Source organism: Oncorhynchus clarkii, chromosome 4 (genome assembly GCF_045791955.1).
Source record: "Oncorhynchus clarkii lewisi isolate Uvic-CL-2024 chromosome 4, UVic_Ocla_1.0, whole genome shotgun sequence".
In the NCBI taxonomy this organism is placed as follows: domain Eukaryota; kingdom Metazoa; phylum Chordata; class Actinopteri; order Salmoniformes; family Salmonidae; genus Oncorhynchus; species Oncorhynchus clarkii.
This window is the reverse complement of record NC_092150.1, coordinates 71,921,130-71,939,128: the sequence shown is the minus strand read 5'-3', so window position 1 is coordinate 71,939,128 and position 17,999 is coordinate 71,921,130. Positions and strand designations below refer to the sequence as shown.

Genomic DNA, 17,999 nt, shown 5'->3' with positions numbered 1-17,999 from the left:
TGCTGAGTTAGCAGTTGCTGCATTGAGAACATCAGGCTCTTCCCCTTCCTCTGTCTCTTCCTCTTCTTCTTCCTCTGTCTCTTTCTCTCAGTCTCTTTTTTTTTTTTTTTTTCCTTACAAAATCTATTTTAGGTACAATGACCTCTCCTCTCTCTCCATCTCCTCTAGGTGCCTTCTCCTTCTGTTCCAACTCTGTGGAGTCCCTCCACAACAGCTCGGCAGTGGAAAGCATGCTAGACAACATCACCGACGCCCTCATCCACCACATCAGCCATTCAGGAGCCTCTGTGCAGCAGCAGCCCAGACGGCAGGCCCAGCTCCTGCTCCTGCTCTCACACATCAGACATATGAGGTGAGGAGGGCACACTATGTAGGGGAGGAGGGCACACAATGTAGGGGAGGAGGGCACTGTGCTTGTTTGCACACATCAGACACAAGATGAGGAGTTCACAGCACGCTAGACATGAGAGGATACTCACTCCTAATGGAGGAAATTCACATTCTGAAAGTCAAGAGGCAGGTTACACAAGCCAAGGAGGAAATTCATATTATCTGCCGCCAGTATAATATTATCATCACCTATTTGGTTATTCCCATAGATGATATTTCTATGGCTATCCCTTCTCACTCCTCACCTATTCTCTATGTAGCAACAAAGGCATGGAGCACCTTTACAGCATAAAATGTAAGAACAAAGTGCCTCTGTACGACCTGCTCCTGGAGATGCTGGACGGTCACCGGCTCCAATCCCCAGGCAAAGTGGCCCAAGCTGGGGAACAGACCGAGGGCCCCTCTACCACCACTACCACCTCCACAGGCTCCAGCATAGGGCCGATGCGAGGCAGCCAGGATACCCACATCAGAAGCCCTGGTTCCGGGGTACTCCAGTATGGCTCCCCCAGCTCAGACCAGATGCCCATTCCGTGAGATACAGAAATAGGTATTTGTAGATACGGAAGATGTAAAAGTCCTATTACATGCAGTATGTATAGAGAGAGATATTTTGAAATGTATGGAGGTAAGAATGGATAAAAAATATGCATTTATTAATGTGCATATTCATTACTTATTTGTTTGTAATTGAAGTGATTCATTTGCATTTGATAGATAGTCAAAATTATTTAGCAGCAATCTATTAAACATTTAGAAATGTTCACATTTTGTACTGGTACACAACGGACTGAAATGTACTCAGTCACACCAGGGATGTATTCACTAGGAACCAAAAGGAAGCAAACCAAATGAAACGGGGAGGGACTAGTACCTATATTTGTCCAATAGAAACACATTGTCGTTGCCTTTCACCATGTTTGCAACTTTTGAGTCAGTTCTCTTTTCTGTGGCTTTAGCAACAGTTTCACCGCTCTGCTGCTTTGCACCAAGTATTTAGCCATTGTGTGGAGCACTGTTAGCAGCAGAGTCACATGATAGAGCAGCTAGTCTATGTAGATCAATGCTTTATACCCTGTGTGGACACAAGCTGTGCCTTGACCAAAGTGCACTTCTCCAGGTGAGGGAAACGTGGGCATTGTATACCTTTTGTAGCTTGTCATATTATTCTGAGACGGATGTATTCAAAACATCGAATATATACTTTTTTATGGTTATGGCTACAAATTCAAATATTCTGATATCAGGTGCCTTGTTTAGAAAATGTAATTGTTTAAATGTATCAATTTAAAAGCAGCCAACATTTCTGAAAGCTTGAATGTTCTGAGCAGTTCTAGCAAAGTGTTTGAAGATATTTAAAAACAAATGACAAAATGTGATGTATTTCCGTTAATGTATTACTGCATTTTGTTCTAGAGTAAATATGTTCATAATCTATGTTGTGCAGAACACTTCACAGCATTTCAGTTGACTGACAACATATATGTTATCGACATTGTATATGATTAAAAACAGAAGTAAAATATTGGCCTCAAGTAATTTAGCCTTTTCTGTCGCTGTTATGTGGATATTTCTATGCTTACTTGAACAGATTGATGTTCATTTAATGTAATTGTATAATGTGAGTGTAAGGTAGACATCTGGAGATGATCAAACGCATTGCTCCTTCATTTGTTCTACCTTATGAGCGCCACTGCTGATGAATCAGTCTGCTCTCCAGTAGTCTACACACACCACACGTACAGGTGATGTATGTGATTTATGTTCATGCACAGCCCACATTTCAACTGACTTTCATGTACCATGCATTGCTGTGAATAAAGAAATTTAACCCATTTGTGATTATTTTACATAATAATAAATACTGTAAATATTTTATGTATCTATTATATTTAAGTTACTGTCTGGCATTTGTGTTATTCAGTAATGCAAACTCAAAGGAATACAAAGCCTAATATTTAATATGTACTGTATTTTATTATGCAAAGAGAGAGTATTATTCATTAGCTCAGCATTAGCAAACTGTACATACATAAATAACCATTTCATTTTTCATTGTTTTTACAGTTTCATTTTTGAACAGCCCAGTGATTTAGATGTCTCCACCCAGTTAGGATCATCATCATCATCGTTATTATTACAAAGCACACTATATAACATCCATCTACTTAACACTACCAGTGATTGTTTGGCTTTTTTTTTAAAGCAAGGGATTTCAAGTGCATGCTAATAAAACAAAAATAACTGCCATATTCAAAGGCATTTCAAACATCACTATACAAATCACCTGAATCTTACAAGTCAGTTTACTGGTTTCTTCTTGTTGCATCGATTGTTTTGCTTTAAAACACTGAAATAATATCGACGTTAAATACTTGTCTTGGCCCGAGGAGGAAGACGTCGGCCATCTTGTGGACGGCTTCAGTGCAGTACCTTCATTCAATAGCGCTCATGTCAGTGGGATTCCACTAAACGGACGTGACTGGCATACCAACCCATAACTCTAATCCTAAAGTTAACCCTAATCTTAACCAAACTTCTAACCTTAACCCTAAACTAACTATAACTATAACCAATTAGGTATTTCAACATGTGTTTGCAGGTCAGTCATGTCCCTGTAGTTTTCTCCCATGTCAGTGCTCTAGGTTCAGCTTTTAGCTCTATAGGATCTCTAGGACTAATGGGAATGTTCGCTATTCAAACTTCACCGGAAGCCCCCTAGCCTAATTGATTCTAACATCTACCGAATGCTGATTGAGTTAATAAATAAATAGCAGCAGCACTGACACACAGCACAGTCCACTTTGGCTCCCAACATATAAGTAGTGCTGTGTTTTTTCTTCAGACTCAAGACGTTTCCTCTGAAACTGTAAAAAATAAAATACAGATTACTATAAAGAATACAAAACTAATAGAGATTTGTTTTGGATGTAAGGGGATCCACAAGGTATAGGTCCATTCATCTTGTAGATGGGTGTTGAACAACATGTTTCATATAGAGGCTGTTTAGGCCATGTAGCCTTGGGATGCTTTTGTTAGTCGGTTGGTTTGTTAGGTGTTAGAGAGTCTAAAATGAGTGAATGTCATCTCTGTGTAGCAGAGGAAGAGAGTCCTGAAGGGAGGGGGAATGTTAATATAATCCAGGAGGTCCTCTTCTATGGGCATGAGTCCACCGGTGTACAGCAGTAGGGGACATTCATTCAGATGAGAAAGTATTTCTGGAACCAGGAAGTGATGACCCTCATATGGGTGGGGGTCCATTGGTGTAGCGCAGCATGGGGTGGAAGGAGCGGGCAAAGTTGTTGGCATGGTGACAGCTGTAGTCCTCCTCTGTCATGGGCACCAGGCAGGCTAAGCCAATCAAGAGCAGAAGGAGGAGCTGGAGGGGCAGAGCTGCCCTCAGGACCCTCAGGATAAAGGACTGGCCCCTTGGGGGGCACGAGGAGGACGAGGAAGAGGGGACCAGGGGGAAGTCAGAACGGGAGGAAGCGCAGCCAGCGCCGCTCTGAGAGCTGGTCAGGGAGAGAGAGAACGGCATTAGACACACCAGAAATAGCAGAGTATGATTTTAGACACAGGAACACACATATACACACACACATGAGTAAAAACTGTATAGAGGTATGATACCGTGAAAAGGGTTAAGATTGTAACAAACAACACACCAGAGTAAGCATACCAATCACACACACACACAAGGTTACTCAAACACTACAGAGAAAAGGTTACACACACTCATGCACAAACCAAAGCAGCAATTTCTACACACATAATCTCTCCTATGCACAGGGAACATGAAGTAAAATCCCTCCTAGCTGTCTCAGTCTTGTTTTTCTCACTGAGTGAGAAACCCTGGCCGTACAGCCGACTGTGTGAGAGTTCAATGCCACGTCTCATTCCGAGCAGAGACCGCTGTACCAGAGACCCCTCCAGAGACTCACAGAGAAGGAGCCAAGAGGAGAGAGGAACGCTGCGTTCCTCCACCTGGCCTCATCCTCACAGGGCTGCCTGGTGGCCTGGGGGAGGAAGCTGTTAGCAGTCTGTCTGTCTGAAGGCCATCCACACCCTATGTCTCTATCTACATGTCTCTATCTCTCATTAATAGTTTAAATTAATGGTGAGAGCATTGTGATGTGTGTTTTACCTCAGCAGCCCTACCTCAGGAGATCCACAGTTTGGGGCCGCAAAGAACCCCCTGATCTCCATGGCAACCTCGTCTACTAGATTTCAATTTCCGAAGCCAATTAGTGAGTAACAGGGAGCTAGCAGAGCTTGGGCCTGTTCATACAATGGAGACCATCAGCCCCAACAGAGCCTCATTACCTTTTCTCGACCACTCATCCCTGAGCTAATTTAGGGCCAGGCTTCAACCCGGCCTACATGTCATTATTAGGATCCATTTAATAGAAAGCACGGAGTGAAGACTCAAAAGAACAAAGAGAGCAGTACAGAGGTGGGTGGGTTATTAGTACGGCGGTGAGAGGGGGATGAAGGGAAAATAGAGATGGATAGAAAGGAAGGAGGAAGAGATTCAGACAGTTCATTACAGCAGATAGCTAGTTTTCTATTAAGAGAAAGAGAGGAATAGAGGGAGGGAAAGTGACTAAGAAAAAATCAGAAGGCAAAGTGAGTCAGCAAAGAAGAGGGGGGCGAAACAGATACTGTATATTCAGATAATGCCATCTAGTGGGTGAGAAATAACTACAGGGATTAGTGGTGCCAGATAGGTGAGCAGTAAAAAGATGACAGACAAGCGTTGGCAGCATTGTTCAGACAGCAGAGCACAGCAGCAGAGAGCAATGAAAGAACAGAAAACATTCCACTTTCATTCAATAAAGGAAGAAAGGAATCCCCTGAACTAGGTGATTCACGACTTTTAACAGCTGGCTTGGTTACGTCGCTTCTAGAAGGAAGGAAGATCATGGAACTCATATGGGCCAACGTTGGGGAAGTTTGGAGGGTTAAAGAGGATGCATCATTTCTCAACAGATAAGAGAGGCAGAAGAGGACCTATCAGAGGACCTATCACAGCTTCTGCCCTAACGAACTGGTTTAGGTTCGGTTTCCTAACCATATAGAGGATGCATAGAGTATAATTGATTTGAATGATTGACTGATTGGGTTAATAATTTGTACAGGTACAAAGTATGCAGTCATGGTTCCATCATCCTCCCATGGTTCTAGAGTCCAGGAGAGAGGTACCTGTGATGTGGGCCGCTCTCGGGGGGTCCTGGGTGGGCATGACTACTTTTGCCCCGGGGCTGTACCACGCAATGAGCAGGACGGGGGTAAAAGAAAGAAAGAATGGTTCAGTCCGGAGCAAATAAACACCAAGCTTCAGATGAGAGGAAAAAAACAACCCACAAATAACAGAAAGAGCAGTAACATCAATAGAACACCAACAACTAAAGTGCAGCAACAACATCCATGATGGTGATAGGAGTATCAAGAAACCGGGCTTTTCACATTGGATTGTTTAAGAATTACAATTACAACAATTCATTTACAGATATGTTCATCAAACATACTGTATATTAGCATCTATAGGTGGCTAGAAAATACATGAAATGTTGTTATCCTGTTCATTTGACATGTTTATTTGTTGCCAATGATTAGTAATGCTTCAGGATTTGATTAATAAATGATGATGATGATATAGTGGCGTTACAGTGGGCTGTAATGACTAGAAGCATTGATGTTTATAATTAGTTGCAATTACGCTACTGGCGAACACTACAGTTCTCCTCTAAAAAGCGTCAGTTAGTGAAAAGCCAGTGTTTCTTGTGCATTTTTGGCTACGCAGATCTACATGGTGAAGGTAGCAAAAACCCATCTCAAAGAACAACAGCTTGTGGGGCAACATATTCCTTAGTGGTGTAGCGTCATATTAGCAGGGCAGCAATAAAGCAATCTATAAACAAAGGGTAAAACGCAACGTCAATGAATTGCCTTAATTAACTGAATGAAAACAGAAAGGGCTGGTGGGTGGCTGCGGGGTAAAAGCTGGGGTAGAGAGTTGTCCTGTGGGGTTAGCATGCATTGGGAGAGGGAAAGGGGGTGACATTTTGGGTTAAGAATAACATTTGGGAGATCACTCTATAAATCGGTCAGGGTGAATCGCTATTTCTCTAACCAGTATACCCCACACTAATGACTTTCTACACACATAACAGCCCCCGGTAAAGGACTGTGACATCCTAGATAGGTACAAAGGGAGACATTACCGATCGCCGGCGACTCGTTGAGGTCCCCTCTGAGATGGGGCTGGTGGATCCAGAGATGTCAGATTTGTCCACAGCAGACAAAGGCAGCGAGTCCTACAAAGGATCAATAATATGGACAAGGACAGACAGTCAGTCTGAAGACTAGTCTTGATTTTTCTCTTGATGCTCATCTGGACACACAGGGTGCATTTCACTATTTCATTCACTAGTACTAACTAGTTACCTGGAGAGTGATTGTCATAATGGTTGCACTAAAAAGCCCACACTGTAAATGTATGTGATACGGCTGTAGGTCTTCTGTGTATTTTCCTCTGACCTGTGTGTCCATGGTTTCCAGTCTCCTCTCCAGGCCCTCCAGGTCAGTGCTGACCTCCCGGAGGAGCAGCCGCAGCCTGTTCCCGATCACATGCACCTTCTCCTGGGCCTCCAGATGCTCACTACCCTGGAGCTGGTTCTGGGCCTGCTTTGAAGCCTGGGGTTGGCTTTGGGACGTGGCCTGGGTGTGGACAAGCAGCTGGGCTGAGAGCTCTTGGAGGGAGGAAGCCTTCTGCTGGGAGTCCAGCAGCTCACGCTTGATTTGCTGGAGGTGAATGGGGAAGGAGGTGAGAGGGGTAGTGGTAAATATAATTGATTTGGGCTAGGCTACAATCCTTTAGGATATTGGTCTTTTGAGAGGATAAACAGATTTGGAGTGTTGCCCACAGTTTGTGTGTATTGGTGTGGAAAGTACCGTGAGTGTTCTGTGGTGAGCCCGTAGTGTTTCACGGTCGAGCCTGGGGGGGATGGGGACAACCTCGTTCCTCCTACGGTCAATGTTCTCCAACCACAACAGCAGACCGTGGCTCAGCTCATGGAACTCCTAGAGAGTGAGAGAAGAGAGATGAGAGATGAGAGAAGAGAGAAGAGAGAGAGATGACAGATGATTAACAGACAGAATAACACAGGTTTCTTTTATGTGTGTGTGTATGACTGTGTACGTTTACATGTAAGTGTTTGTTGTACCTGACACTGCATCAGGGCCCTCTGTAGCTCTGCCCTCCAGTCCTCCAGCGATGAGCCCAGCCAATCCCAGCGTGAGTTCATCTCCTTCAGCCCGTCCCTCAGCTCCCACGCCTCCTTTGAGTCGGGATCTGATTGGAGGAAGTCAGCGCTGCTCAGGTTGATTGACAGGACCTGGGACTTGTGGCCGTCCATGGCCTTCTGCAGCTCCTGGAAGAGTGGAGAGGATAAATGAGTGACTGTGTGTGTTTGGCTGTTTGTTTGTAAGTATTTGTGCAATTGTTATGTTACGTCTTGGACCGTATGGGAATGTTTACCACGTGCATATACACTATGTGTAACACTATCAGTATAATGTATAATAAATATAATAATGGGAGAAGTACTGTAGGTAGACTGACCCATACTGCCCTTTACTGGTTTACAGTAGTTATAAATAGGCTTGGTGATGACAGAGCAGAGCTAGTACAGGAGCACTAACAGTAGGTGTCAGTAAACTAGGTGTAGGTTAGCGAACCCCACCAGGCTTCAGATCAGCCGGGCTATTTATAGTCTGTTGACATTCTTGGGTCTGATGTGTTACAGACTACAGCAGCTGGGTTGTGTGAAGTGTTACAGACTACAGCAGCTGGGTTGTGTGAAGTGTTACAGACTACAGCAGCTGGGATGTGTGATGTGTTACAGACTACAGCAGCTGGAATGTGTGATGTGTTACAGACTACAGCAGCTGGCCAGTCTGATGTGTTACAGACTACAGCAGCTGGCCAGTCTGATGTGTTACAGACTACAGCAGCTGGGCTGTGTGATGTGTTACAGACTACAGCTGCTGGCCTGTGTGATGTGTTACAGACTACAGCAGATAGGCTTTCTAATGTGTTACAGACTACAGCAGATAGGCTGTCTGATGTGTTACAGACTACAGCAGCTGGCCTGTCTGATGTGTTACAGACTACAGCAGCTGGGCTGTGTCATGTGTTACAGACTACAGCAGCGGGACTGATGTGTTACAGACTACAGCAGCTGGACTGATGTGTTACAGACTACAACAGCTGGTCTGATGTGCTACAGACTACAGCAGCTGGACTGTGTGATGTGTTACAGACTACAGCAGCTGGTCTGATGTTTTACAGACTACAGCAGCTGGCCTGTGTGATGTGTTACAGACCACAGCAGATGGCCTGTCTAATGTGTTACAGACTACAGCAGCTGGTCTGATGTGTAACAGACTACAGCAGCTGGGCTGTATCATGTGTAACAGACTACAACAGCTGGGCTGTGTGATGTGTTACAGACTACAGCAGCTGGGCTGTGTCATGTGTTACAGACTACAGCAGCTGGAATGTGTGATTAGTTACAGACTACAGCAGCTGGGCTGTATCATGTGTAACAGACTACACCAGCTGGGCTGTGTGATGTGTTACAGACTACAGCAGCTGGGCTGTGTCATGTGTTACAGACTACAGCAGCTGGAATGTGTGATGTGTTACAGACTACAGCAGCTGGTCTGATGTTTTACAGACTACAGCAGCTGGCCTGTGTGATGTGTTACAGACCACAGCAGATGGCCTGTCTAATGTGTTACAGACTACAGCAGCTGGTCTGATGTGTTACGGACTACAGCAGCTGGTCTGATGTGTTACAGACTACAACAGCTGGGATGTGTGATGTGTTACAGACTACAGTAGTTGGGCTGTGTGATGTGTTACAGACTACAGCAGCTGGGCTATGTGATGTGTTACAGACTACAGCAGCTGGAATGTGTGATGTGTTACAGACTACAGAAGCTGGTCTGATGTGTTACAGACCACAGCAGCTGGTCTGATGTGTTACAGACTACAACAGCTGGGCTGTGTGATGTGTTACAGACTACAGCAGCTGGTCTGATGTGTTACAGACTACAGCAGCTGGCCTGTCTGATGTATTACAGACTACAGCAGCTGGGCTGTCTGATGTGTTACAGACTACAGTAGCTGGTCTGATGTGTTACAGACTACAGCAGCTGGTCTGATGTGTAACAGACTACAGCAGCTGGTCTGATGTGTTACAGACTGCAGCAGCTGGTCTGATGTGTTACAGACTGCAGCAGCTGGTCTGATGTGTTACAGACTGCAGCAGCTGGTCTGATGTGTTACAGACTGCAGCAGCTGGTCTGATGTGTTACAGACTACAGCAGCTGGTCTGATGTGTAACAGACTGTGGCTGGGTTGTGTGAAGTGTTACAGACTACAGCAGCTGGAATGTGTGATGTGTTACAGACTACAGCAGCTGGCCAGTCTGATGTGTTACAGACTACAGCAGCTGGCCTGTGTGATGTGTTACAGACCACAGCAGCTGGGCTGTCTGATGTGTTACAGACTACAGCAGCTGGCCTGTGTGATGTGTTACAGACCACAGCAGCTGGGCTGTCTGATGTGTTACAGACCACAGCAGCTAGGCTGTGTGATGTGTTACAGACTACAGCTGCTGGGCTGTCTGACGTGTTACAGACTACAGCAGCTGGGCTGTGTGTTACAGACTACAGCAGATAGGCTGTCTGATGTGTTACAGACTACAGCAGATGGCCTGTCTAATGTGTTACTGACTACAGCAGATAGGCTGTCTAATGTGTTACATACTACAGCAGATAGGCTGTCTGATGTGTTACAGACTACAGCAGATGGCCTGTCTAATGTGTTACAGACTACAGCAGATAGGCTGTCTAATGTGTTACAGACTACAGCAGATAGGCTGTCTGATGTGTTACAGACTACAGCAAATAGGTTGTCTGATGTGTTACAGACTACAGCAGCTGGCCTGTCTGATGTGTTACAGACTCCAGCAGCTGGAATGTGTGATGTGTTACAGACTACAGCAGCTGGACTGATGTGTTACAGACTACAGCAGCTGGACGGATGTGTTACAGACTACAGCAGCTGGTCTGATGTTTTACAGACTACAGCAGCTGGTCTAATGTGTTACAGACCACAGCAGCTGGCCTGTCTAATGTGTTACATACTACAGCAGCTGGTCTGATGTGTAACAGACTACAGCAGCTGAGCTGTGTCATGTGTAACAGACTACAACAGCTGGGCTGTGTGATGTGTTACAGACTACAGCAGCTGGGCTGTGTCATGTGTTACAGACTACAGCAGCTGGAATGTGTGATGTGTTACAGACTACAGCAGCTGGTCTGTGTCATGTGTTACAGACTACAGCAGCTGGAATGTGTGATGTGTTACAGACTACAGCAGCTGGTCTAATGTGTTACAGACCACAGCAGCTGGTCTGATGTGTTACAGACTACAGCAGCTGGGCTGTGTCATGTGTTACAGACTACAGCAGCTGGAATGTGTGATGTGTTACAGACTACAGCATCTGGGCTGTGTCATGTGTTACAGACTACAGCAGCAGGAATGTGTGATGTGTTACAGACTACAGCAGCTGGGCTGTGTCATGTGTTACAGACTACAGCAGCTGGAATGTGTGATGTGTTACAGACTACAACAGCTGGTCTGATGTGTTACAGACCACAGCAGCTGGTCTGATGTGTTACAGACTACAGCAGCTGGGCTGTGTGATGTGTTATAGACTACAGCAGCTGGTCTGATGTGTTACAGACTGCAGCAGCTTTTCCGATGTGTTACAGACTACAGTAGCTGGTCTGATGTGTTACATACTACAGCAGCTGGTCTGATGTGTTACAGACTACAGCAGCTGGTCTGATGTGTAACAGACTACAGCAGCTGGGGTGATGTGTAACAAACTACAGCAGCTGGGATGATGTGTTACAGACTGCAGCAGCTGGTCTGATGTGTTACTGACTACAGCAGCTGGTCTGATGTGTTACAGACTGCAGCAGCTGGTGTGATGTGTTACAGACTACAGCAGCTGGTCTGATGTGTAACAGACTGCAGCAGCTGGTCTGATGTGTTACAGACTACAGTAGCTGGTCTGATGTGTTACAGACTACAGCAGCTGGTCTGATGTGTTACAGACTACAGCAGCTGGTCTGATGTGTAACAGACTACAGCAGCTGGGGTGATGTGTAACAAACTACAGCAGCTGGGATGATGTGTTACAGACTGCAGCAGCTGGTCTGATGTGTTACAGACTGCAGCAGCTGGTCTGATGTGTTACAGACTACAGCAGCTGGGGTGATGTGTTACAGACTAGAGCAGATGGCCTGTCTAATGTGTTACAGACTACAGCAGATAGGCTGTCTGATGTGTTACAAACTACAGCAGATAGGTTGTCTGATGTGTTACAGACTACAGCAGCTGGCCTGTCTGATGTGTTACAGACTCCAGCAGCTGGAATGTGTGATGTGTAACTGACTACAGCAGCTGGGGTGATGTGTTTGTGCTATATAGGTCTCTGCCTGGGCACTGGACCCGCAGGCTCGTGATTACACTGTACATGGGTATGGGAAATCCTAGAGACAATGGGTATCATGTGGCACATAGATGCAAATGGTATACATAAGATGCACGCACACACACCTTGAGCTTTCTGATCCTCTGTTGGATGGTGTGTATGTCTGTGCTGAGGTCTAGCACCCGTAGCTGTCCCAGCTCTGCCTCTGCCTCGCACAGCCATGCCCTCATGGTCTGCAGGTCTGAGATCAGCTGGTGACGCTGCTGCAGGTTCTGCTTCTGGCTGTGTTTGTCCCTCAGAGACCGAGCCTGAATCAGCTCCCAGCGCTCAATCACACCTTGGGGAGAGAAGTAACACAGTTTCAGTTGACTCATCCCTCATTATTGATTATAATAAGCGAGAGAGAGTGTGTGTATGTGTGTTTGTGTGTGTATCACCAACCTGCACTCTGGCTGTCTGTGCTGGTGGGGTTGGTGAGTCCTGGCATGTCATCATCCTCCTCAGTCAGCTGTCCTCCAGCCCTCTTCACTGCATCTATACTGCCCCGACACTCTCCCATCAGACGCATCTACAACAGACAGGGAACATAGTCTTATCATGCTACGACATGACATTTGGGTTTTTCTGTATATTTCTTACAGTTTTATCCATACTATTACTAGGAGATTTTCTAAGAGAGAAAGCCCTCACATAGCCCATGTAAGTCGAGTCCAGCTCAGGGCTGGTGCTGGCCTGGCCACTGCAGGCATCCGCCTCTCCCTGCTGGACAGAGTAGCGGCCAGAGTCCACAGCCTGGTCCAACTGTCTCAGGTGGGCCTCCAGCTGACCTGGCTCACCTGTGGGGTCAGGAGGGGGTCAGCCAACGAGGAGAGAGAATTCTCTGGGGGTTTGTTTTTTGCCAGTCTACAATTTCATTTTGACAAACAGTAGTGGTAGATACTGGCAGACTGGTCCACCTTTGAGAACATGCTCATAATGGAAAAAACAAGCAATGTTAAAAGTTAGTCAGTGTTGAAAAACTGCAAACAAAGAAGGAAAAGTATGTGGTTTATATGATCAGTTGCGTGATGTGATACCAATAAAGGTGAATGGAAAAGTGCTTTAGCATGCTATTGTGTATACATTCTTATATGGTGTATACATTCTTATATGGTGTATACATTCTTATACGGTGTATACATTCTTATACGATGTATACATTCTTATATGGTGTATACATTCTTATATGGTGTATACATTCTTATATGGTGTATACATTCTTATATGGTGTATACATTCTTATATTGTGTATACATTCTTATACGGTGTATACATTCTTATATGGTGTATACATTCTTATATGCTGTATACATTCTTGAATAATGATTGTGCTTGCAACAATGGTGAATGATGCACGCTATGTTAATTTACCACAGTTGAACAGGCATGTTAGTATATTTAGTTTTGTGATATGTTATTGACATGCGATGATAAATTACACATATGCCTTGTTTGCTCATCATACTTTATTAACATGCTATGGCAAATTATATGGTATTTGTGCTTAAGCACGTTAGCATGCTATGGTAAATTATATGGTATTTGTGCTTAAGCACGTTAGCATGCTAGTGTGGCTAGTTGCCTACCAGAGGAGGATCTCAGTGTGCTCTCTGTCAGTTTTATATAGGCCTCTGGGCTTTCTGGTATAACTACATCTGCAAAGAGAGATATGCACAGTCCTCACAATTAGAACAAGGGACATTGGACAAGTAGGTAGTGTGTATAGGTTTAATTGTATGCTTTTTTCATCCTATTACTCTTAATTTCACATGTTTGAGAACTGGTAATCTATTTAATGCTGGTGTAGATGCATGGGCTTTTTAAATGCTACAAATATCCTAAGTAAACGATCACTTTGATGGGAGAACATCTTGCAGTATATCCTTGTTATTATTTTTGTTGTTTGTATAACAGTGAATTCCCCTTGGACATCAATAAAACACTTATCAATAAAGTATTGATCTGTCCATCTCCAGCAGCAGTTTGTAGTAGTATTATACCAACCTGACAACACAGCGGCAGTCTGTAGTAGTATTATACCAACCTGACAACACAGCGGCAGTCTGTAGTAGTATTATACCAACCTGACAACACAGCGGCAGTCTGTAGTAGTATTATACCAACCTGACAACACAGCGGCAGTCTGTAGTAGTATTATACCAACCTGACAACACAGCGGCAGTCTGTAGTAGTATTATACCAACCTGACAACACAGCGGCAGTCTGTAGTAGTATTATACCAACCTGGCAACACAGCGGCAGTCTGTAGTAGTATTATACCAACCTGGCAATACAGCGGCAGTCTGTAGTAGTATTATACTAACCTGACAACACAGCGGCAGTCTCTAGTGGTATTATACTAACCTGACAATACAGCGGCAGTCTGTAGTAGTATTATACTAACCTGACAACACAGCGGCAGTCTGTAGTAGTATTATACTAACCTGACAACACAGCGGCAGTCTGTAGTAGTATTATACTAACCTGACAACACAGCGGCAGTCTCTAGTGGTATTATACTAACCTGACAACACAGCGGCAGTCTGTAGTAGTATTATACTAACCTGACAACACAGCGGCAGTCTGTAGTAGTATTATACTAACCTGACAACACAGCGGCAGTCTGTAGTGGTATTATACTAACCTGACAACACAGCGGCAGTCTGTAGTAGTATTATACTAACCTGACAATACAGTGGCAGCCGACCTGAGGTACTCCTCCTCCTGCTCCTGTCCTCTGCCCCTTTCTGACCCCAGACCCCGCCCTCCAGCACTCTCAAGCCCCCGGCTCAGGTCGTAGTCGTGGTCCCACTCCAGTGGGATAGAGTCCATGCTGGCTGGGGTGTCCCGGCCCGAGCGGTCCGCCTGTGGGGGGAGGACAGAGCCCGAGGTGGGGAGACTGGAGGGGCAGGGGAGAGAGGAGTCACCCCACTGCAGGTCAGAGAGATCAGCCGACTCGTCCATGTCCAGATCTCGGTCAGAACAGTCTAGTTCATCATCGGCAAGCTGAAGGGAAGGAGAGGGGGAGTGAGTGTGTGCGTTTGTATGTACGAGGTTATGATAGTTATATCATATTGGCAAATGGACCATATCTTCTTGTAGTGTGTGTGTGTGTGTTCTGTAAGAAAAATACATTACTCACAGGCAGGCGTGTCAGCTTCTTGTAGTATCTGTCGACACGTCCAAACACCTCCTGCCAGTACCTCTGTAGCTCCTCCAGTTCCTCCTCTAGAACAGCACCATCCAGAGGCTCACTCTTCTCTATCAGGGCCTCCCCCTGCCTGAACACCAGCTCAATCTGCCCTGTGTTCAGAGAGATCTCCTGCTGGAACGCCTGAACACACACACACACAGAGGGCAAAGGTCAGGGGTTAGACGTTTCAGTATGTTTCCAAGGGGAATCGGGGAAATGCTTTTATCTCTATTTGTTATGCCAGTTAAATCCGTCATGGGAGGATACTAGTTACATACAGCACAGGAGGAGACCAAGTCAGATAGTTAAATTGCCAAGCCGTCATAGAGAGTTCATTCAAACTAAAAAAACATTGAAAATATAGCATTCAAATTCACACACACGTACTCGAATGCACGCACGTATGCATGCACGCACACTCGGGACACACTGTTCTTACCACAGGAGGTTGGTGGCACCTTAATTGGGGGCGACGGGCTCATGGTAATGACTGGAGTGGAATCAGTGGAACCGTATCAAATACATCAAACACATCATGGTTTCCATGGTTTCCATGTGTTTGATGCCATTCCATTTGATCCATTCCAGACATTATTATGAGCCGTCCTCCCCCCAGCAGCCTCCACTGGTTCTTACCCTTAGCTGTTTGATCTTAGCCTGAACATCACACTCTGAGAAGTGTTCTATGTTGGTGAGCTGCAGGTCCATCTCAGTGAGCCACACCAGGATGCTGTCTCTAGCTGTCTCAAACTCCTCCCTCTGACCAATAAAGTGCTGAGAGAACACACAGAGAGTGAAACAGTGTTATAGGGCTGTTTAAAAACTAGATTAAAACAGTGTTATAGGTCTGTTTAATAACTAGATTAAAACAGTGTTATAGGGCTGTTTAATAACTAGACTAAAACAGTGTTATAGGTGTGTTTAATAACTAGACTAAAACAGTGTTATAGGTCTGTTTAATAACTAGATTAAAACAGTGTTATAGGGCTGTTTAATAACTAGACTAAAACAGTGTTATAGGTGTGTTTAATAACTAGACTAAAACAGTGTTATAGGTGTGTTTAATAACTAGACTAAAACAGTGTTATAGGTCTGTTTAATATCTAGACTAAAACAGTGATCAGAGTGAAACTAAGTATTTGTGAGTTTCTACTCTTTTATCTTCACAACAAAATGATGTGATAAATCTTGACCTGACCAGGCTCTGCTATGTCATCACCATGTTTCATAACATATGTTATGACATCATGACATTTCCCAGCATACCTTGAGCCTGCGCAGGATGGAGGCAACCCTCTTCTGCAGGTTGTCCCAGCGCCGGTTCCCATCATGCACCATTTCACGCAGGCGGCAGGAGGAGTCTGTGCGGTTCTCTCTGGCCAGTCGGCGGTACTGCTTATTGATCAGCTCCAGCTGGGTCAGAAACTCCTGGACCTGCCTCTGGAAGGCCTAGGACACACACATGATCAGAATGAAGATTTTATACAAATACTGTACACATACAAAATAAAATACAAAGTAAATGTAAGGTTGGTGGTCTCAGTATGTGTAACTGGTTGATTATTTTGACCCAACAACGGTTTCAAGTAAGCCTGTGGTATTCTGGGATGACACTGACACATGACCCCATTGGCCCTGGTCAGCTACTGCAGGAAAAATGTGACGGCCAGCAAAGACAGATTCCAGTAATCTGATCTCCCCCTTCTCTTACTCTGCACTCTCTCACTTTACCCCATATGCCCCCCCCCCTTCACTTTGCACTGTACACACACGCTCTCTCATTCTTACTTCATCTCTCGATCTCTCTTCCTACCCTGTCTTTACAACTATTTAAACTCTTCCCCTCCTTTCCTTCCTTTTTCTCTGCCCACAACCGCTCTCTAACCTGTACCTCAAACTTCAACTGCTCTCTAACCTGTGCCTCAAACTTCAACCGCTAACCTGTACCTCAAACTTCAACCGCTCTCTAACCTGTACCTCAAACTTCCACCGCTCTCTAACCTGTACCTCAAACTTCAACCGCTCTCTAACCTGTACCTCAAACTTCAACCGCTCTGTAACCTGTACCTCAAATTTCAACAGCTCTCTAACCTGTACCTCAAACTTCAACCGCTCTCTAACCTGTACCTCAAACTTCAACCGCTCTGTAACCTGTACCTCAAACTTCAACCGCTCTCTAACCTGTACCTCAAATTTCAACCGCTCTCTAACCTGTACCTCAAACTTCAACCGCACTCTAACCTGTACCTCAAATTCCAACCGCTCTCTAACCTGTACCTCAAACTTCAACCGCTCTCTAACCTGTACCTCAAACTTCAACCGCTCTCTAACCTGTACCTCAAACTTCAACAGCTCTCTAACCTGTACCTCAAACTTCAACCGCTCTCTAACCTGTACCTCAAACTTCAACCGCTCTCTAACCTGTACCTCAAACTTCAACCGCTCTCTAACCTGTACCTCAAACTTCAACCGCTCTCTAACCTGTACCTCAAACTTCAACCGCTCTCTAACCTGTACCTCAAACTTCTTGAGCTCCTCCTTTGCGATGGTGTATAGAACTCCAGAGGAGTTGGGAAGAGCAGCCGTCCTCTCTGAGGTCTTCAGCCACTCCTCAAACCGAGAGAAGTCATCCAGAAACTTCTGCCACAGCCTCCACGTCTCCTCAATCCTACAAGAAGATGAGAGAGTGACGTTTGATACACACTTAGGGTTGCAAGGGGAGGGTATACTACTGGAAACTTTTGAAGTTTACCAGTAAACTACCAGAATTTTGATAACTTTCAAGGAATATATGGAATGTT

General features: G+C 45.0%; 2 protein-coding genes across 9 annotated transcripts in view; one reads left to right on the top strand and one right to left on the bottom strand.

Annotated features, from left to right (window-relative positions):
* The window catches only part of LOC139407236 (estrogen receptor 1), a 26,712-nt gene extending 24,269 nt beyond the window's left edge, over positions 1-2,443 (top strand). For 3 of the 8 annotated variants that reach the window (XM_071150833.1, XM_071150834.1, XM_071150835.1), the window contains exons 8-9: positions 169-352; positions 651-2,244. In XM_071150833.1, coding sequence (XP_071006934.1) covers positions 169-352; positions 651-927 — 461 coding nt within the window. In that variant the 3' untranslated portion in view covers positions 928-2,244. Of the gene's footprint in view, positions 1-168; positions 353-650 lie in introns of all 8 variants that reach the window. The other 5 variants (XM_071150829.1, XM_071150827.1, XM_071150828.1 and 2 more) reach the window with 5 other exon arrangements.
* Positions 2,348-17,999, bottom strand: part of LOC139407237 (spectrin repeat containing, nuclear envelope 1a) — a 168,531-nt gene continuing 152,879 nt past the window's right edge. Inside the window, exons 134-148 of the mRNA XM_071150836.1 lie at positions 17,716-17,866; positions 16,465-16,647; positions 15,835-15,972; positions 15,148-15,339; positions 14,690-15,011; positions 13,592-13,660; positions 12,657-12,802; positions 12,408-12,534; positions 12,092-12,303; positions 7,617-7,823; positions 7,345-7,473; positions 6,931-7,194; positions 6,615-6,707; positions 5,593-5,651; positions 2,348-3,902 (exon numbers count right to left, since the gene is read on the bottom strand). Of these exons, the coding sequence (XP_071006937.1) occupies positions 3,632-3,902; positions 5,593-5,651; positions 6,615-6,707; positions 6,931-7,194; positions 7,345-7,473; positions 7,617-7,823; positions 12,092-12,303; positions 12,408-12,534; positions 12,657-12,802; positions 13,592-13,660; positions 14,690-15,011; positions 15,148-15,339; positions 15,835-15,972; positions 16,465-16,647; positions 17,716-17,866 (2,563 nt within the window). The 3' untranslated portion in view covers positions 2,348-3,631. The remainder of the gene's footprint in view (positions 3,903-5,592; positions 5,652-6,614; positions 6,708-6,930; positions 7,195-7,344; positions 7,474-7,616; positions 7,824-12,091; positions 12,304-12,407; positions 12,535-12,656; positions 12,803-13,591; positions 13,661-14,689; positions 15,012-15,147; positions 15,340-15,834; positions 15,973-16,464; positions 16,648-17,715; positions 17,867-17,999) is intronic.